Source organism: Quercus lobata, chromosome 6, assembly GCF_001633185.2.
Source record: "Quercus lobata isolate SW786 chromosome 6, ValleyOak3.0 Primary Assembly, whole genome shotgun sequence".
Classification (NCBI taxonomy): Eukaryota; Viridiplantae; Streptophyta; class Magnoliopsida; order Fagales; family Fagaceae; genus Quercus; species Quercus lobata.
The window spans coordinates 8,911,133-8,932,928 of NC_044909.1; the positions used below are offsets into that span (position 1 = coordinate 8,911,133).

Consider the following 21,796-nt stretch of genomic DNA (forward strand, 5'->3'; position numbering starts at 1 on the left):
CGAAGCCGATTACTGATGAATTGCCGTTTGATGGAGCTATCCATATCGATACCATGGGCTATGCTGGTGGGTTATGGCTGCTGTGGAATGGAGATAGAGTGGAGATCAACCAGTTAGCAATTATTAAACAAGAAATTCATGTGGCTATTAAGGTACCTCTTCTAACCTTAACTGGGTATTATCTGCAATCTATGCTAGCCCAAGGTGTACTGAAAGGCAGGTGTTATGGGGGAATCTTAAAATAATGGCGGACCTTCACGATTTGCCATGGGTAATGGCGGGTGACTTTAATGAGCCACTGACGGAGGGTGATAAATTTGGAGGAAGGGGGGTGAGTGTTAATAGAACTCTCCATTTTAAGGAATGTCTGGATGCTTGTAGTATGATTGATATAGGTTTTTCGGGTTCGCGGTTTACCTGGACTAATAGGAGAGATATTCAAGCTCTTATTCAGGAGAGGATAGACAAATTCTTTGTCAATTCCCAATGGTGTCTGATGTACTCGAAGGCCCGTGTGGCCCATCTCACTAGGTGCCACTCCGATCATTACCCTGTTTTGTTGGAATTGCAACTGAGAAATTAGGAGAATAGGAGGAAATTATTTAAGTTTCAAACTTGTTGGCTGTCTAATTGCAACTTTCCTTCCATTGTTACTCAAGCCTGGAGTCATACCTGGGTCTAGCACAGGCTATTGAGCTTTTCACTAACGAGGCTACCAGGTGGAATAAGGAGCATTTCGGTAACATTTTTACTAGGAAAAAGACTATTATGGCAAGGTTAAATGGTATTCAGAGAGCTATGTCAGTTAATCCTTCGGCTTTTCTCCTTAACCTTGAAAATGAACTCCTAAAGGATCTTGATTCTGTGTTGAACTAGGAAGAGGAGCTATGGGTGTTAAAATTGAGAGTTAATTGGATTATTCAAGGGGATAGGAATACGGCTTTCTATCATGTGTCTACCTTGGTGAGAAGGAAGAGGAATAAGATTTTGGCTAGCAAAAACTCAGTGGGTGAGTGGTTATATAAGGAGGAGGAGGTCAAAGATTTTGTGATGAAGGGGTATAGGGATATTTATACTACTTCTTTCTGCTGTGACTCCTTACTGCATCCTCAAATTACTTCCTGGCAGGCTAGGCTGTTGGAGGAGGAAAAATGTAGTATTAGCGGGGAGGTGACGGAAGAGGAAATAAAAGCCGCATTATGGTCTCTGAAAGCTTTTAAGGCTCCCGAGCCAAATGGGTTGCATGTTGGTTTTTTCCAAACATTCTGACTCACTGTGGGCAGCTTAGTTATGTCTGAAATTAAAAATTTTTTTGCTGAGAGGAGAGTCCTGGAGTACCTCAACACAACTCTTATTGCTCTTATTCCGAAGATCCAAGGTCCGGAGACGCTCAGTAATTATAGCCCTATCAGCTTGTGTAATACAGTGTATAAAATAGTGTCGAAGATTATTGTCGCCAGATTGAGACCGTATTTGGATAAGCTTATCTCTCCTTGTCAATTAGCATTCGTGCCGGGTAGAAAGGGTATTGATAATGCCATTATAGCGCAGGAGGTCATCCACTCCCTTAGCAAAAAGAAGGGGAAAGTGGGATACATGGCTTTGAAGATTGATCTTGAGAAGGCGTATGATAAATTGGAGTGGAGTTTCATCCGAGATATGCTTATTAGGGTCAATTTGCCTACTGATCTGATTGATACTGTTATGAGTTGTGTAACGACGGTCTCCATGTCAATTGTTTTTAATGGGGAAGTTCTGGATCCGATTTTTCCATCAAGAGGGTTAAGGCAAGGGGACCCTCTTTCTCCCTATCTCTTCATCATTTGCATTGACTTCCTTGGTCAACTTATTGAGGAAAAATTTAGTGCTAAACTTTGGAATCCGATTAAAGTCTCTCAAAAAGGGCCCTCAGTATCCCATTTGATGTTCACGGATGATTTGGTTCTCTTTGCCAAAGCAGATAATATTAATTGCTATGCCATTAGAGATATGCTGGATGAGTTTTGCAAAATGCCAGGGCAAACAGTTAGTGATTCAAAGTCGAGGGTGTTCTTCTCTCCCAATGTTGATATGGATGATAGGGAAGCCTTTTGTGATATCCTTGGATTTACCTCCACGCCTTGCTTAGGAAAATACTTGGGTATTCCCATTAGGCAGCTGGGTAGATCTTCTCGTGAGTATAATTTCATTCTTGATAGAGTGAAACAGAAATTAGCGGGTCGGAAAGCAAATTTGCTCTTTCTAGCAGGGCGTGCGGTTCTCATCCAAGCTTCCTCAGCGGCTATTCCTTCCTATGTAATGTAGTGTGCTTCTCTTCCGGGTAGAGTGTTGGATGGTATAGATTGGGTTAACCGTAATTTTTTGTGGGGTACTACAGAAAATCAGAGAAAGATGCACTGGGTTGGGTGGCAAAAAGTGACTAAGACGAAGGAGGAAGGAGGCTTGGGTCTTCAATCGGCTAAAGGAAGAAACACTGCTCTCCTGGCCAAACTGAACTGGAGATTACACTCAGAGAAGGATTCCCTTTGGGCCAAGGTTTTAAAGCAGAAATATTGCTCTGGGAGGAGAGCTAATGCTATAAATGCAGATCGGCTTCCATGTTCTCAGGTTTGGTCTGCTATGAAGAGAGGTAGGGAAGTCTTTAATAAAGGTAGTATGTGGCTGGTAGGCAGGGATAGTACTCAGAATTTTTGGTCTGGGAATTGGATCAAAGGGGGGCCCATCCGTCATTTGATTCAGGGGCCTTTGACTTGTGAAGCTGATCAATTAATGGTGAAGGATGTTTTGATTGATTTGGGCTGGGATTGGAGTTGTATTCCTTTTATTCTGCCTACAGATATTAAGGATTTGATTCTAGCCACGCCGGTGCCGCTTACTAATAGAGGGGCTGATAGATTAGTTTGGACAGGCAGTGCTAGAGGCGGGTTTGATGTCAAAAGTGCGTATAAGCTGGCTGTAGATTCTAACAAGATGCCTTCCTTGCTAGTGGGGTGGATCTGGAAAATTAATACGCTTCCTAGGATCAAAACGTTCATTTGGAAATGTGTTCACGATAGTATTGGGGTGAAGGGCTGCCTGGTTAGGAAGGGAGTTGGAACTGATGATTTATGCCCAATTTGCCTAGAAGAAAAGGAATTGGTGTTGCATGCTCTTCGTGATTGTCCTCGGGCTAGGGCGATTTGGTTGCAGCTGGGTGTTAGGAATATGAACCAAGACTTTTGAAGGAGCAAGCTACAAGAGTGGTTTGCTTCGAATGGGAGTTTGGGCAGTAGGACCATGCACGGTAAATCCCAGTGGAGCATGTTATTCTCCTTTGCCATTTGGATGTTATGGAAAAGTAGGAACTAGGTGGTCTTCACGGGTAAAGCTTTGAACCCGAATCTTTTGGCTGAAATTGAGAATCATGTAATTGAATTCATGTATTGTGTAAGCTCTCCGAGGTGCCCCGTGCCAAGAGTGGTTGTTGCGTGTCGTTGGGAGAAGCCTCCAGAGGGCTGGATGAAGCTAAATTCTGATGGGTGCACTGCTGGTAATCCGGGTCTTGCTGGTTGTGGTGGTGTAGTGCGAGATAGCCATGGGGATTGGGTCATTGGGTTTTCACGGCACATAGGGAATACGAACAGTTTTGTGGCTGAGTTATGGGGTTTAAGGGATGGGCTAATGTTGTGCAGCAATTTGAACATTCCTGCTCTTATAGTTGAAATGGACGCTAAATCCATTGTGGATATTTTCTACAGAACTGGCTATGTTAATGAAGTGATTTCTTCTATATTGGATGACTGCAGAATGCTTATCAACAATTTCCAACAGATTCAAGTCAATCATGTGTTCCGGCAATCGAATCGTTGTGCGGATGCTCTTGCTAGAATAGGGGCTGATCAAGTTTTAGAGTTTAGGTCCTTTGAAAGTCCGCCTGTGGACGTTTTTGACCTTGTTGAGCAAGATAAATCTGGGATGTACTTTAACAGGCTTTGCCCTGTTCCTGGTTAGTTTGTTTTATGAAGTCTCCTTTTCACCCAAAAAAAAAAATAGTGGAGCCCATAAATAGTGCAAAAAGTACAATGGGGCCCATGAATAATAGCAAAAATAAGCTAAATAATAAAATAATTTTAATTTTTCATTAGTGTCCAAACACACACTTAAGCTTCATTTGGATAGCATCTCTCACGTCCACGTTTTGCCCTTTTTTTTTTTTTTTTTTTTTTTTTTTTTTAACCAGCGCCTATTGCACTATTCAGGGGACATGAACAGTGTAAATAGGCAAATGAATAGTAATTTTAAAAGTGAACAGTAACTGCCTAACTAGTAGGAATGGCAACGGGTCGGGTTTGGGCCGGGTTTTTCTATACCCGGGCCCGACCCGCGGGGCGAGACCCGTAACCCGGACCCGGTCCGTTTAGGATACCGGGTTTTTTTCCCGGGGCCCGGACCCGCCCCAGCCGGGCTCCACGGGCCCCGCGGGCTCCGTTTAGGGATTGGGCCCAATTCGTGGCCCAATAAAAAAAAAGCCCAAATTTAAGATTGCCTACATCAAGCCTGCATTTTTGGGCCCAATCCAAAAAAAAAAAATTTGAGCCCAGGAGACAGTGGCACCGAAAACACAAAGATAACTTCAAATTCTACCTCTCAAAAAAAAAAAAAAAACTTCAAATTCTATCCAGTAGACAAAATGTCCGCAATCAATCATTCCATTAATTTCAATTGTACACTTTCCACATTGGTAATTACAAAACAGAAAACTCAGAAATGTTTTAAAATCAGGAAAAAAAATAAAAAAAATTAAAGAGAAGACAAACTACAACACAAACTACATATTTGACCATTTAAATATGCTTAAAGTCATGCTTCAAATTTTGCAAATCTTAATTTTTGCCTACATTAAGCCTGCACATTCACACCTCTGAAACCGAAAGTCCAAGATCCTCAGTGATTGCGGTTGGAGTAGGTGATGAAACCGAAAGTCCAAGATCACTCCCGTCGTGATCGGCGATCTTGAAGCAGGCGACGACGTTCCAGAGACGCTGACGGTACCAGAGACACGAACGGCTGCCGTAACCAGGAGTAGAGGGAGGGTAGCCGGAGCCGGAGGCTTGTGAGGGTCGGACTGAGGGACTGACGGACGGAGGGTACCAGAGGCGCTGAGGGACGAAGTGTGGGAGTGAGGGTTGTGAGGGTCGGACTGAGGGACGGCAGCGTGAGGGAGGGTCGGACTGAGGTGTGGGAGTGAGGGTGATGGAGTGTCGGAGCTAAAGCCTGAAATGAGAGAGAGGGACTGTCATACTGAGTAGGGAGGCTGCTGAAGAGTGAAAGAGTGAAGAAAATTAGGGTTAGAGTAAGGTATATATATATATAGAGGGGGTAGTTTTGTAATTTCAGGTGCCGGGTTTTTACACGGGTCGGGTTTCGGGCCGGGTCTCGGATTTTTTAAATAAAACCCGGACCCGACCCGGACCCGTTTCGGATTTTTTTGGAAAACCCATACCCGACCCTATTCCTAATCGGACCGGGTAAAATCCGGCCCATTAGGGTCGGACCGGGCCGGGTACCCGCGGATCGGGCAAAAATTGCCATCCCTACTAACTAGAAAATGATTTTTTATTGTTTTCAGTTTTTAGTTTTTAGCAAAATAAGCGGTATCTAAACGCACACTTAATCACCTCGAGCAACATAAAATCTGATTTGTAATCAAAAAAGAGACAAGTCAACGTGTTTTGGTATAAAATGATGGAGGGCGTTGAATAAGGGTGTGTATATGTTACAAAGATGAGAAATTAATGATACCAAAGTCACCCACCAGGACATGAGATTGACTTTATAGATACACATGATGATGATAAAGAATTTTTGAGTTAGCAGCATTTATAGATACACATGATGATGATGATGAAGAATTTTTGAGTTAGCAGCATCAGAGAATATTGATAGTGAGAAGATGTGACTTGAGAGCTAACATGCCTTCCCTTGCTTTACTTGGCAAATCTTGAATTGATTTTCAGATCATAGTAAAATAGTAATCGATAGCTTTCCAGTTATCTGTAATTCAAGATATGTATTTGCATATAATTTCTCGGAATGAAATGTAAGTACCAAATCTTAAGATTTGTTCTTTGGGGGATTTATCACCTTTGTATTTAATCTAATGGAAAAGGAGTTTCTTCTAGTCATTGTAACTCATAACACAAAGTTGCAAAAATTTTTACACTGACCCTAATTTATTTTAAGCCCAGCTGAATTTAGCTTCTAAACTTTGAAATGAAAATAAATAAATAAATAAAAAGAAGCAAGTCCAACATAAATTTTTTGATCTTAAATCTAAAAAATAAAAGCCCATAATCTATCGAATGAAAAAAATCATTAAAAAAAAAAAGAAAAAAGAAAAAAGAAGCCAAACCAGACCTTGGGAGCAAAACGCACTGCTCCCTCACTATGCCCTGCCCTCTTCACTTTCACCGTGTGTGTGTGTTTATTAGTTTATAGTGTTCTGATAAACTCTGTTTCACCGTGTGTGTACTGTGTAGTTAACTGGTCATAGTGTTTTGATAAAAACCTTTTGAGTTTTGAGTTTTTGTCTTTTTGTCTTTGACTGTCAGTTTCTACGTGTGTTTACTGTTTGTATTGTTAAGTGTTTTTTTGAGTGGATCAGTCAGTGGGGAGCATTAACACTAAAAGACAACGAAAGTATGAAACAATTAATCAATCAGTCACTTAGTCAGTGGGGGCTGTGGGACATAAACTAATAAATTAAATTAAAGAATCGTAAAGAAAATACAAAAAATTGCTCAAAAATGTATTGTGAATTAAATAAAAGAATTGTGAAGAGTAAAGGACATAAATAAATAAATTAAAGAATTCTAAACAATAATAATTAATATGCTTATTATATTTAGAAGTAATAGATAATTTTTAAATTTTAATTTTAGTAATAGCAATTAGTAAGTTTATTGTATTAAGAAAAAATATGTCAAATGAACTTTACAGTTTATTTTTTATTCTTTTACTAGTATTATTGACAAATTTGTAATAACAAACAAAAAATCAGTAAATGAATGATTGTTTAGTTGTATATATTAAAAAAAATGTAGCTAGTAAGATTGATAATAAAACTATTATGCAATGATTTTAAAATATAAAACCTTAAAAGACAATTATAAAACTTTATGTATTTGAATACATTTTTTTTTTTTAATGTTGTTATATTCAGGTTCTCTATCATTTTAAATTTTATATAATTTATATTTCTTATTGATCCTCTAGAAAAATCCTGAAACCTCAGTTGTGATAAACTTATATAGATAGTTGTTTTCTCATACATGGAGAAGCAGCTTTTGTCATTTAGCGGGCTAAATTAAAAGTTGATAATAAGGAGCATTTTATCAAACATTGCCCAAAATATAATTTAAGGTGGGAACGGCTGTAAACTAAGGCGGGTCTCTAAAGTAGCTAGAATGTGAGAAATGATGTCAAAAGACTCGGAATTGAATTGGCAAAATCATACAACAATCAAGTCCCAAAATTGACATAATGATAATGGTAACATTATCGTTATTATTATTTTTGTTTTCTTGTGGGATGTCTTTCTTTCGAACACGGGAACAGATCACTGAGATCTGGTGTAAGAATACATGTTTAGACAAAAATGCTGGCTGCATAAAGAAGCTGATAAGAAAAATCGAATGGCATAGGATTCGAATGGCCCTCTATGCAAGTTTAGATCGAGTTTTTCAACAAATTCCTATTGCAAATATGATTCTATCTTTCAATTTTGCAACCAAGCCTATTGAGACAACATTATCTACAACTAAAATCAAGGCATTGGATGATCATCAATTATTGCCACTGGAATCTCCAAAGCAATATTTAAGAGTTCTCTTGTAATCTAAATACCTGCAACCTCAAAAGCAATCTGATAGCATATAAGAGTTCTCTTGTAATCCAAATACCTCCAAAGCAATATGATACAATAACATTTGAATTTATAATGTCTTTAAACTTATGGCCTATGGGTTCATTTCATGATAATATGATGAATAATCTTTAATATTTACCATCAAATCAATGATTCTTTTTTAGTACATCCAATGACAACAAATTTAATCTGTTAAGTGGTGCCCGCTAGTGTCCATTCCATTATTAAATGTGGATCAGAATATTGGTCAAAATTTTCAATTACACATTTATCAGTCCACATGAACCTCTAGGAGATTATGATGTGTAAAAATGATGTGATTGGCAAAGTTGATGTCTATACGAGATAAAGATAGTGTAGGTTGATGAGATTAAGATTGGTGTGACTTGACAAAGTTGATGTCATGAAGGTGCAAACTGTGAGTAGGAAAGAGGTGTATAGAACAATGAAAATGAATGTGCGGGTGAGTGGAAGGTTAGTGTGATAGCAGTGAAGGGCTAGTGAATAGTGATCTGGTCAAATGCGAATTTAATAAGAACTTAATTGAAGAATGGACTCGCGAAGGTTAAAATGAGTGGAAGTAGCTATGCTAGTGATTTGAAGTTAAGATTTCAACAATAAGGAGAATGGTTTCATATAAGTAATACTACAAGTACAACTATTTTATAACATTTTTCAAAATAGTTGAGTAGACTAGTTTTTATTTGTTTTCATTTGGATCCACCTTTAATATCACATTTTTAACCTACAATTAACAACTTATTACATCGATAGTTGTGAAATTCTGTGTTTCTAAATTTATTATCTTCGAATCATATAGGAGGAGATTGTTATGAATTTAGAAATTGTCAAATGTGAATAGTATATATTCAATATGTATATCTAACTCTTTATATTGTGAGAAAAAGGTTTAGCATAACCTCATTCTATATCTACTTAATCAAAGTCTGTTAACTTTCTTTCAAGTTTTTTTCACCAAAAAAAAAAAAAAAAACATAAAAATCTTTAAATTATAAATAAATACCATTCCATTTTTTCTTAATTTGTGCCCCCGGCCCCGCCGGGGGGGGGGGGGGGGGGGTGGTGGTGGTGTTGTCCGTAAAGCATTCCAATGGTGTTTAATAGCATTGATGCAACAAATAGAAAATTTTGGTGGAAGGCAAGTCCAAGAAGGTAAGCATTTTGCTTTTAAACGTTGGGACATGCTTTGTCTACTAATAAAACATGGAAGACTCGGCTTTTGTAGATGCAAAGACTTAATTTGGCAATATTTACAAAGGTAGTTTGGAAAGTTGCCACAAATCACAATGGCCTATGAGTTAGGTTATTAAGAAGCAATTCTAACTTTTAATATAAATATATATATATATATATTTTCTTTTTCTTTTTCTTTTTTCTTTTTTTAAAGTTATGAAGAAGCAAATATCAAATCAGGGACAACTTGCTTGAGGGGTTAAGTCCAAAAATGCCTCTGAATAGAGAAAGCTAAAAATTCAGTTTTAAAGTAGGGAACTTATTTTCTAGTTGGAGATGGGTTAAGTATTAATGCTTGGGAGGAGCCTTGGGTACATTGGCTTAGGATTTTAAACCAAAACTGAAGCGAGGATTGATAGAAAGAAATTCATTATTAATTTGTGGCAAATCCTGATTAATCCAACATCAAAATTATGGAATAAAGTGAAGTTCAAAGAGGTGTTTAATGAGGAATCTATTCAGGCCATGCTTAGACTTACTTTACCCTGACTTGATAAACCAGCATGTGGAGTGAATGAATCAAGTGCATTGATTTAACCAAGATGGGCATGAGTGATGGGCTACACTCATGGTTTTAAAAACCGGTACGGTGAAAGAACCGGTCGAGGAGCTAATTACCGGTTTTATGGTCGGACCGAGGTCCGACCGATGGTCGAACCGATGACGTCATAAATAATTTAATTATTATTTATTTAAATTATATAAATAATTAATAATTTTTTAATTATATATAAATATATATATATATATTAACAAGTGTGTGTAAAAGTAAAACAAGTGTAAAAACAGTAAAATATTTTACAAAATCACTCAGTCACTCATCTCTCCCTACTCTCTCGACACTGTGCTTTCTCAAAAAAAAAAAAAAAATTTTCCCTTCCACAAACCAAACCTCCAGCCTCCGATCCACTCCCAGATGCCACTCATCACCGGCCATCGATCCACTCATCGACGCCATTCATCACCGACCACCGATCCACTCATCGGCGCCATTCATCACTGACCACCGATCCACTCATCGGCGCCACTCATCACCGATTGCATCTCCACTGCCATCGGCGCCATTCATCACCGATCCAATCATCAACGATCCACTGGGTTTTTTTCTTTTTTCTTTCCGTTATCCTCCATCGTCGTCGGCCCCACTGTTTCTTGGCCACCTCCACCATCGTTGATTCATTCTTTTAATCTCAGTTCTGGATTTTTTTTTTTTCTCCTTTATTGCTGTGTAGCTTTATCGATTTGGGTTTTTGGATGTTTTATGGGTCATGCGTGGTTGGGTTTGTGGGTTGTGGTGGATGGTTGGGATGTTTTGTGGGTCTTGGTGGTGGCTGAGTTGTGGGTTTTGGGTGGGTAGTTGAAATGGTTTGTGGGTAGAGCAGACTAGGAATGAGCTCAAAGGGCGAGGGCGTGCCGTTGTGCCGCTGTGCGTGAGGCAGAGAGAACAGAGTGAGGTAGACAGTAGAGACTAGAGAGAGATTGAGTTGAGTTGAGCGGCCTTGAGAGCTTGAGGTGAGTGAGAGAGTGAGGCAGATGAGAAGAGGGGGCGTGAATCGTGAGGTAAGAGTGAGATGGCTGATGAGAAGAGTGAGTCAGTAAGGACTTTAGGTTAGTTTTGAGGAGCAGAAAAAACGACGTAGTTTTGAGGAGCAGAAAACTTAAAAACGACGTAGTTTAGTTTGAGGAGCAAAACCGGTTTGACCGTGCCGGTTTCCGGTTCTCAGGTTGAACCGGCCGGTTTTTACTATTTACCGGTTTTTAAGTCATTTCCGGTTTTATACCATAATCGGACCGGATTGAAAGCCGGTTCCCGGTTGAACCGGTCGGACCGGCCGGTCCGGTCCGGTTTTTAAAACTATGGCTACACTTATGGAGGAAGCTATGGAAAGTAATAATCCACGAAAACTTCAAAGTTTTGTTGTGTATAATTGCTATGGATATCTTGCCAAAGCTTAGTGAATTATGGGAGGTCATTGTATAAAAAGCATGAAACATCAAATGCTTAAACCCTTTGGAGATTTGGGCCAAATCTAGTAAGGCTTAGTAAGAATACGTAAAGGTATCAAAGATTAATACTTAGACAAAGTCAGTGAAACCTAATACAAAATGGCTGAAGCCACCTATGGGAATTTATAAGTTAAATTGTGATGCAGCTGAGGGTGACTTAATACATTTGGGGGCTCAAGATGAAAAATGAAATTAAGGTTTTTTTTATATATTTAAATATGACTTAAAACAAATAAATATTATTTAAATTCTATTATCTTGTTTTAGATGCAAAATTATTATTAATTAACATGAATCATGTAGAAATTTTTTTTATAGAAAGTCTATAGATACAAAAAATTTGACAAAATTTTTCATATCTGTTGATGTGATAAAATGATAGTGGTAAGTAAAAGAGTAATGTTAGTGATGAACCTAGGTGAGAACTAGTAAAAATTTGTCAACTCAATTATTGTAAAAAATGTTGTGATTTTTTTTGTATATTATTTTTATTTTTATTTTTTGAGAAGTGCTACATTCACAATAGAACTCATCATTGAAATTATTTTTTTGCCATCGATAATAACCTGTAACAACCTACTACTTAGAATTTTTTATAAAAATGTTGTCAAATTTTTTGTAAAAGTAGTATTTTTATCCTTTTTTTTTTCTTATTTTTCATTTGACAAAAAATATTATTTAATTTACTAGCTAATATTTGGCTTAATTAAATTAAAATTTGGGGCCTTTTTTTATACTTGGTGTCTTAGGCAATTGCATCAATTGCATTTAGTTTTAAGCTGGCACTGATGCAGCCTTGTAAACAAACAAAACAATAGTAGAGCATTATGGATATGGAGAACATTAAGTTTCTTTCAATTGAATTTAATTTTTGTTTGGGCAAGTACATTTGCTAATAGAGCTACCCATTGGCTTGGCATGGAGGCTTTAAAAATTAGTGTGTTTTGAAGTTCTGATAATTTTTTCCCCATAAAAGCTTTTGAAGCTGGCTGGGGAAATTTTTGTAAAAGCTTTTGTTTTTCAGCAAGAAAAGAAAAGGAAAGTAGTACTACACTGAAACTAGTAGGCAAACAAGTATCCTAAAAAAAAAAGTAGGCAAACAATTATTTTGATTTTTGAAAAAAGTATTTTTCTCATATGATTTTGGAAACTGAAAAAGTAGTAACTAAAAATTCTCAGTAAATAAAAAAGAAGTCATAGATAACAAATGCTATCAATCCGATTACCTAAATCTGATGATGTATCACGTTTCTTTTCTTATTATATACTACTAGTACAATTGAGTTGATGTTTATTTGGTAAGCAATTGAGTTGATGTTAAAATAAAAATACGGGGCATACAGCTAACAAAAGGCAGTTTTGTACGTGTTTATTTTTGTCTCGGCGTAAAAAGGATGTACAAATTGTCCAACACATTTACAAACATGGGACACACTGTAGTATAAATATATTTTAAGAATTTTTTTAATGAAAAATTAAAAAAGTTTCTTAAAATGGTTTACTAATATATATCCTTAAGGTATATATTAATTATTCATTTTTTGAAACATTTTATGAGAAAATAAAAAAGTTGTCAAAAAAATTGATAACTTTTTCATTTTTTTATAAAAAGTTTTCTAAAATAAATTATTAATATATATCCTTAGGACACACATTAGTATAATCATATATATATTACATTTACTTTATTTTTATTATTTTATATTAATTAATTAATTTTCTGGGCAAATAAATTTTGAAAAGTTACAACATTACAAAATTAGGAAATTATTTCACTACCATCTTGGCTAGTTTCCTGTTTTCAGTTAAAACTACATTTAGCATTTTTAAAATGTAACAAGATAATGTTTTACTCCCATGTTGAAATAATAAGTATTGTTTTATTTTATTTTATTTTATTTTTTTTGTTGAGTAATGTTATAGTCACAAATTATTTTACAACATTTTTACAAAACGTTAATATGGCCAACCTCTTATTGGCTTTTATCTAAGTCCATCATTAATATCACTTTTTTATTTACCAATAATCACTCATCACATCAATAATTTGTAAAAAAATTTGTAAAATAGTTTCTATCTCTAGCATTATTCTTGTTTTATTGGATACCAAATAAGGTTACAGCTTACAACCCACAGCAAAATTAGGAAAATGTTTCACCAGCCATTATTACTAGTTTCCTGTTTTCAGTTAAAACATTTGGCACTTTTAAAATATATAGAGATGGTAGATTGTTGCCCTTAAAAAAGAAAAGAATTTCATAACACCTTGTTTATAGTTTATCATTATAGCATTCTATCGTAGACTCGTAGTGACAAAATGAGATACCATTACTTATTATTCTTCTCAAAAAGATAAGTAAAACATCAAAAATCTTGTAACATAATTGTCATTTTCTTCTATTTCTAATATAAATATTCAGGGTTCAAAATTTTAAATCCTCTCCCTTAACAATTAAATAATAACTACAAAAAAAAAAAGTTATACAAATTTTATAAAATCTCATTTTTACATAATTTAAAAGAGGTAGTTACTAATTAGTAGACAATTTTACCTCAGTCAAATTATTAAAAAAAGGTCATGTAAAATTACACTTATTCATCATAATTTTTCTATTGATTGAGGTAATAAAATGATTTAATTTTAATTTTTAAAATTAATAAAAATTAGATTGCAACCTTTTCAATTATCAAAAGCCAAATTCAAACTATCTATTTTCCTAAACAAAATCATTACCAAAAGAAACAAAAAGAGCCAAAAAAAAAAAAAAGTACTATTTCAAATTCCATGTACAGAGTGGTACACCACCAAAGTCACAAAACCCTTCCCACTTCAGACCCACGTGTCAGCCAACAGTGATATACACATCTAACGCCAACTTCAAGCAACCAATCCCATCACGCTTTTGGGCCCCACAATCAAATCAATCTTCAAAATCAAACGCATCAGATACTTTCATTCGCAACTCAATCCATCTCGGCCCAATCAAAACTCGAAACCTCATCGAATATACCAAAACCCACGTGTGAGCACATTACACCCAAAAATCAACGACAACAAAATAGAAGAGCGCGTTTAAAACCCAATGGCACAAGAGAAAATAGAAATACACACAGAGTATAAAAGCCAAAGGCTTTAGTGTTTCTTAGCTTTCTGTCTCTCCCTTTGGCTTTGGCGGCTCTCAAAAAATTTTCGAAGCTTTTGCTTTGCTCTCTCACTGAAACCCTAATTTTCTCTCGCAGAAGATAATTTTTTTTCACACAAAGAGACTCATAGAGACAAATATAAAGCTATAATTTCATAAATATTTGTTTATCTTTGAGAGATTTTGATTTTGTTTGCATTGAAAATTGGAAATTTTTTGGACTTGAAGCTTGAAGAGGACGATAATGGAGGGTACGGTAGGGCAAAAGGAGAAACAGCACGAGTTCACTTTGGTTTCAGTCTCGGACCTCGCTTCGTCTTCTTCGGAATCTCAGTCCAAGCCTGTAGTGGCTCGGTTCTCCGACGATTCTGGACTCGCCGAGCTTCGATTTCACAAGGAATCTGAATCGGCTGCTGCTATCAATGTTGATCTTCGAACTGCTCAGGTTTGGCTTTACTCTTTACGATTTTGTTATCTGTTTCAGTTTTTTTATTTATTGTTCGTTTGGTTGCTGAGAAAGTGGAGGAAAAGAAAGAAATGGAAAAGGAAATAGATTAAAATTTAGAGCATTATCGATGTTTTTATTTTATACTTGACTGAGCCAAATAAATTCAAACGTTGTGTTAATCAATGTGGTGTTTGTGTGCGTGTGTGTTTTTAAGAGTGAATACTCTTTATTCTTTTCTTTTGGTTTCAACTTTGTTTTGGTTTCAGCTTTGTTTTGGTTTGATTGTTCGTTTGGTTGCTGAGAAAGTGGAGGGAAAGAAAGAAATGGAAGAGAAAATAGATTAATTATTTTGAGTATTATTGTTATTTAGTGAATAAAATAAGTTTATTGAGCCAAATAAATTCAAGAATTCCTTATTTTATTATTTTGGCTATATGTATGCATTTTTGTTTTTTATTTATTTATTTTTAATCAGTGACGTTGTGCATCAGAGGAGTGTTTTTATTTATTTATTTATTTATTTTGTGTTTTCAGATATTCAAATTAAGCTCTGTTCAATCAGTTTGCTTTACTGAAGGGTCTGATTCCACTGAGGAGGTACGGAATACAATTTGAATTTATAAATGTTATAGTGTATATAGATAGATAGATAGATATATTTGTACTTTATATTGCTGAGTGAGAATGTGGTGCACTAGAAATATCCTTGCATGTGCGTAAAGATAAGTATCTTAACTTTATTTGGGTCTTTGCTTGGAAAACTGTGATCTAACCAGTGCATTTCTGCTGCATTTTACTTTTTAAAATATGCAAATTGATGATGATTAAGGTTATGTTTGATATATACTTGTAATGTAAGATTGTTGAAGCATTGTGAAATGCTCACGTCTCTTAACAGTATTACTTTTGAAGCAGAAGTCATCTTATTCAAGGGGAGTCACTGTCCAATTTAGAAACGAAGAGGAGAGCAGAGCCTTCCATTGTGCATTTAAGCAATGGAAAGAGGAAGTTCTTGAAGGTGCTGCTTTGAAAATTTGCTCTCCCCTGCCCCCTTTCCACTGGTTTGAAATAGATGATCAGATAAAATGAATAGATAAACAATAAAGAAAGGAGTTGCGAAAACTTAGTTTGTTTTATAACTCCAGTTATTTCTTCGTAAGTTGGTTGAAGTTTGCAGGCAGGATGCTTATTATTTAGATTTATGAGATATGGGAAAAATGAAATGCCTCAATGTTATATCTTATTCCGATATCTTTATGCATTACAATACTTTTTTTTCCCCATCTGGTGGATATTCTCTTTAATGAAAATGGGGAGAACTTAGCATTTAACTAGATTATACAACTTACAATGGTCATTAATCTGTGGAGGAGCTAGTTTGGAAAAAAAGAATCTGAGTATCATAGTAATTTGCTAATTTGTAAGAGAAATTTTATGCGGTTAGATTCGATACAGTGATGTCATTTAGAGTAAATTCTGATTGTGCATCTGATGCCTCTTAAATCTAATCTGTGACCCTGTTGGTTGTGTGAGAGACAGAAATGTGTTTTTGGGTATCTGCAGCACCCAGTTCATATATAATGGCATAAAAAGAAAGGAATAAAAAAATCAATGCCTATTATTATGCTATTTATACTTTTTTCAGAGTTCTGCTTGTTCTGTGAAGTTGTGTTTTTAATGTACTTGCACATTACGTTCTATGCCTATCTTCTAATTGTTTGTGTTTTTCTCCCCTGTTTCAGGCAAACCATTACCAAATGGAACAATTTCAGCTACTAAATGCAAGTTTGATGACAAAATAGAGGCATCTTCTGCTAAAATGTATTTCCATTATTATGGACAGTTGTTGCATCAGCAAAATATGTTACAGGATTATGTGAGAACAGGTAATTTCACCAGGCCATGATCTGTTCACCGAATTATCTTACATTACGTTCACTTTTAAATTTCTACTTGAGATAATGCTTTATGCTGCAAATTCATATTCTACGTGTACATTATCAGCTTGTACATGAATATGCCAGGAAAAAAAATGGCATAGTGGATATGTTATTGAATATTGATAATCTTTGTCTCAGGAACCTATTATGCTGCCGTTATTGAGAACCGTGAAGATTTTATTGGTCGTGTAGTGGTTGATGTTGGCGCTGGCAGTGGTATTTTGTCATTATTTGCTGCTCAGGTAAACCTAGCTATTTAGCCAACTAAGTTTATTCTACCATGTATGGTGATGCTTGCATCTTTGTGTCTTGTGTGTGGATATATATATGTGGTGATTTATTTTCCCCATTTTGGTTAATCTTATTTCTCTTTTCTGCCCCAACTAGGCTGGTGCAAAACATGTTTACGCTGTGGAAGCATCTGAAATGGCAGAATATGCACGAAAGCTTATTGTTGGGAATCCATCATTGGGTCAACGGATTACTGTAAGATGTTATCATGTCACTTTTAACTTTCTGCCAATGTGAATATTTGTCGGTTATCTCATTCAGTTCATGGCACTATGTCACCTAAATATAGGTAATTAAAGGTAAAGTTGAGGAAGTTGAATTGCCAGAGAAAGCAGATATTCTGATCTCGGAGCCAATGGGTAAGCTTATAATTAACAGCAGAATCAGCTTAAAGTGTTCTCAAAATTTAGTGGTTACAGTGTGTTTGTCTGATATAGAATTTTCATTTATATGATTATAGGAACATTGTTGGTTAATGAAAGAATGCTAGAGTCCTATGTGATTGCAAGAGATCGGTTTCTTGTTCCTAATGGGAAAATGTTTCCTTCAGTTGGAAGGTAAATCCAACCCTTTAAATGGCCTCTTACTTTCTGTTTGTCTGGGCTTCTTTTTACTTAATTGCTGCTAGTTTTATCATGTCTGCCTCAAATTTATACTATTCTCTTGAAATTAGAAAAGTGATTTCTTATTCAAAAATAATATGCTCCCTCCTCCCCAAAATAGATGGGGGTGCTTTTCTCTTTGGATTGTTTCAATATGTATGAGTTTCCAAAAAAAATGATAGATTATCCATATAACTTCCCATGTTACCCTTTGAAACCACCATTCTTTGCCCGACTAAGGGCATTTTAGGAAGATTGTTATAATTAGTTTGTTTCATTAAAATGTGTGCCATTTGCAAACTCCTATCTATTTTGGGATAGACTACTGAATGTGTACTTTGTGCATGGGAATTACTATGGTTGTTTGTGATTCATTGTTGTATTTTTATGCAATTATGAAATTAGCACTTGCAGATTTGGTTGACCATCATACTGACGTTCTATGTGTCCTCTTAGAAGATTTTTCAATTTAATTCTTGATACTGATAAATGTGCGTTGCTTCTATTTGTCCTTTTCTGTAACATCATAACAGCAACATCTAACGTAACTCTCATAGTCTGGTTTTTTAATTCTTGTCCTTATCTTTTTGTGTTTGCTAATTAGTCCCATAAAACTAACTCTGAAAATTTGGAGGTAGTGAAAAACGTTCAAGACCATGAATACTTTAAATATTTCATTATTATGTTGTTAGTTTATGTCAAATGAGGATCATTAGGTTTGCACTTTTTTATGTCCTCCTAGAGTGTTGTGGATTGAATTTGATTTATAATTTCTTACATCTGTTACTTTTGGGTTCTAATTATTTTATGTTGATTACTCATGTAGGATACATATGGCACCTTTCAGTGATGAATATTTGTTTATTGAAATTGCAAATAAGGTGCGTATTTGAAGTGATTTTGCTATAATTATCATTGCTATGTTCTTTGTACTTTAATGATGCAAAAATAATTATGGCTAAATACTCAGAATTGGTATCAGTAAAATTGGAAGAAATTTATCTTTTTCTAAGAGGGGCTCTCTTTGAGGAATATAACTGCTACCCTTTTTGTGGTTTTTCTAATCCTTTGTTACCTTTCACCAAAAGGAAAGGCAATACTGTTCCAATGGCATGGAGGTTCACTTCTTCAATGCTCAGTGTCATTTTCCTCCCTGTTAAACGTGAAAAGGAAGAAGAATTTAAGAAAAAAACAAAAGTAATTGGGTTCTGGGCTGTGATTGTGAAGCCCTTCCCCACCCCACCCCCCCCCCCCCCAAAAAAAAAAAAAAAAAACCTTAAACAAATTTGTGGTAAAGCTAGCCACATACATGCCTTCAGCATATTATATTGTTATTTATCTTTCCAAGCCTTACTATCATTTTTCATTCGAGAAAATCTAATGTATTATTATTATTTTTGGGTGCAGGCTCTCTTTTGGCAGCAACAGAATTATTATGGTGTTGATTTGACACCCTTGTATGGATCTGCATTCCAGGGATACTTTTCTCAGGTCCATAATTCTTGTATATTTCTGAAATACATCAAAGTATTGTTTCCTGTTTTGGTTGCCTTCAACAAACTTTGTCTATCTTTAAACATATGAAAGTTCATATGTGTGGGTGGGACCGTGGTAGGTTGTGTTAAAGTAAACTTGGGCACCTAAAGGTCTTTTTTATCCAGTCTTATTCATTTTTTGGAGGTTAAAGCATGGTTTTTCTAGGGAACTATATGAGATATATTCGTAGAAAGATCAGTAACACCTTTGTTTGTAAGAACTGGTTGTCAAACTGCTAGCTTGCTCCTTCACCCTGTGAAATCTTACGAAAAATTGGTGCTCCAGTTTCAGTATTAGCTCTAGAAAACTTGATCGGTCCAGTGGGATTAAAATAGAGTGGAGGACTGTATGACATGCTTTGTGAGTGATAATTAACAAGCCTGAATGCTAGGGGCGTGTTTTGCGTGTTTGCATGCCTGCATGTAGTATTTCATTGTTTGTTCTGAAGGTAATATTTTTCTGTTGTAATAACTATTTACTACAATCTGGTGATGCTTTAGTATTTGATCGGTCCTGTTTTACTCTTCACACAGCCTGTGGTAGATGCTTTTGATCCAAGATTGTTGGTCGCTTCTCCAACGTATCATGTGTTAGACTTCACAAAATCTAAGGTATGACTTTTAACTTTTTGGAGATCTTGTGCTTTTTAGCTATACATGTGACATGTCACATTTACCATGTAGAATAATACCCTTCAGACTCATTGAGATACTAGTTTTTCTTCAAAAAAGGATCCATCAGAAGTAGAATTTTTTTGTTCGTCGTGAAACTTATTTTCAGCCAAAATAGTGTAATTTAGCGTGCCCTAGTGAGTTCTGCGTTTGCTTTCAAAGCATTTAGAAATGTTTCCAAGTTTTTGACAATGCAGAGCATAACATAGAAGATGATCTTTTGTACTAAGTTTCCTCTCATAGTAGCTGTATCTTCTTCCTTGTTTAATCAAAATAGTGTATTGCTTTTGATGCTCATTGTTAAATCAGAATGCAAGTCATCCGAACTTTTTCTTTGTTTCATCCTACAGGAAGAGGATTTATATGAAATTGAGATTCCGTTGAGATTCACTGCTTCTGTGGGTGCTAGAGTGCATGGGTTGGCTTGCTGGTTTGACGTATTGTTTAATGGGAGGTAATCTGTTGAACTTGTTCAATAATCTCTACTTATACATTTGCACAGGCTAGCATCCTTCCAAATTTTCTTCACTATGCATGTATGTGGGTTCCATCTGTTTAATCTGTTATTTGGAACTGCTTTGATCTGCAGTACTGTGCAAAGATGGCTTACCACTGCCCCTGGTGCACCAACAACGCACTGGTACCAATTACGTTGTGTCCTCACTCAGCCAATTTATGTCATGGCGGGACAAGAAATTACTGGCCAACTCCGCATGGTTGCCCACAATGCTCAGAGTTATACATTATATCTTACATTGATGGGTTTGTTTCTGTCTTCTCTCTTGTTTTTGTATTGCTGATATGTTTCTTTGGTTATCTAACAAGTTATAGTTCAACAGCTAAAATGTGGGGCCCTGGTGCTGAACAAGGAGGAATAATTCAAGCATCGTCATGCAAACTTGATCTTAAGGAGCCCTACTACAGAATGTCTCAACCACAAGCATATCCATTAGCCCAAGATCAGCAATCACATCCACTAATTAACACACAGGTATTACTTGTCATCACATTTGAGCTAAGCTTCATACTCTTGTACCCACAACTTGAACCCAACCTTCATCCTATTCTTATAGGAAGAATAGGTACTATATGAGTTTAGTTCATTGGCATAGTTGGCAATTATTCCCTCTGAAGTTCTGAACCCAGGCCCTTGTAGTCTCTTCCACCACCCCCTCCCCCCCCCCCACCCCAAACCACACAGGGATTTTCCCTGTGCGCACTTATTATCACTTACAGTGTTTTTTGCATTGAGGAGAACGGAAATCAATAATTTCCACTAACTAGTTCTGGCCTGAAGTGCTACTGTTAAGTCTCAAATGTTTGTGTAATATGCTTGAGTTTATTCATATCAGCTTCTTCAAAAGGAGTGACTTTGGTTTATTATTGACAGGATATACAAATTCAATCTCAAGATTTTGAAGAAGCTGAGTTAATGCAGCACCCATCACCAAATTCAGGTGCTCAAATGAATTCCATGGCGGAAAATAATTAAATTTAGAAAGTGCCCGAGGAACATTTTTAACACGGGCATCAGTTTGTATCATAAAACCTGCTTTTCCCTTGCAAGGGCCAGGAATAGGCATCAGTCCTCCCAACTCTATTGTGACCCCCCCCCCCCCCCCCCCTCTCTTTTTTCCGCCCTGCATTTAGGTCTGATCCCTGTAGATTATGGCTACATGGTTTTACTATTTATTATTTGTGTGGTGCAGCAGATCCTATACAATACATCATAATTTAACCATTTAGGTAATAAAAATACCGATTGGTGCAGAATCAAAATCTTTGGCTTTTACCATGATTTATTGATGTGGCTAATTTAAGGTATTCTACATCTGCTGCTACGTGGGAAGGGCCTTAATGCAAAAAAGTTCAAAATGTCTGGAAATATTTTAGTGGCAGAGGCACTAGGGCCAGTTGAAAATAACAGGTTTGGGCCAAGCTAAAGTGTATTGTTGCCTGGGTGATATTAATTTACATTGCCAATACATAAAGACCGGC

At 36.1% G+C, this 21,796-nt stretch overlaps 1 protein-coding gene across 1 annotated transcript; it reads left to right on the plus strand.

Moving 5' to 3' along the window:
* The first annotated feature begins 14,288 nt into the window (after window positions 1-14,288).
* LOC115995380 (probable histone-arginine methyltransferase 1.3) lies at window positions 14,289-21,577 on the plus strand. Its single transcript, XM_031119932.1, has 15 exons — window positions 14,289-14,755; window positions 15,293-15,355; window positions 15,674-15,776; window positions 16,501-16,644; window positions 16,837-16,940; window positions 17,086-17,184; window positions 17,279-17,348; window positions 17,450-17,546; window positions 18,418-18,472; window positions 18,999-19,082; window positions 19,661-19,738; window positions 20,149-20,252; window positions 20,388-20,560; window positions 20,638-20,789; window positions 21,189-21,577. Exons 1-15 carry the CDS (start codon window positions 14,555-14,557, stop codon window positions 21,288-21,290), a joined length of 1,629 nt encoding a protein of 542 aa, XP_030975792.1. The 5' UTR covers window positions 14,289-14,554; the 3' UTR covers window positions 21,291-21,577.
* The last annotated feature ends 219 nt before the right edge of the window (window positions 21,578-21,796 follow it).

Coding starts and splice junctions, on each gene's coding strand:
- LOC115995380 (XM_031119932.1), top strand. CDS start 14,555: ATGGAGGGTACGGTAGGGCAAAAGGAGAAACAGCACGAGTTCACTTTG. Junction 15,777..16,500: donor GAAAGAGGAAGTTCTTGAAG/GTGCTGCTTTGA, acceptor CCCCTGTTTCAG/GCAAACCATTACCAAATGGA. Junction 20,253..20,387: donor GACGTATTGTTTAATGGGAG/GTAATCTGTTGA, acceptor TTTGATCTGCAG/TACTGTGCAAAGATGGCTTA.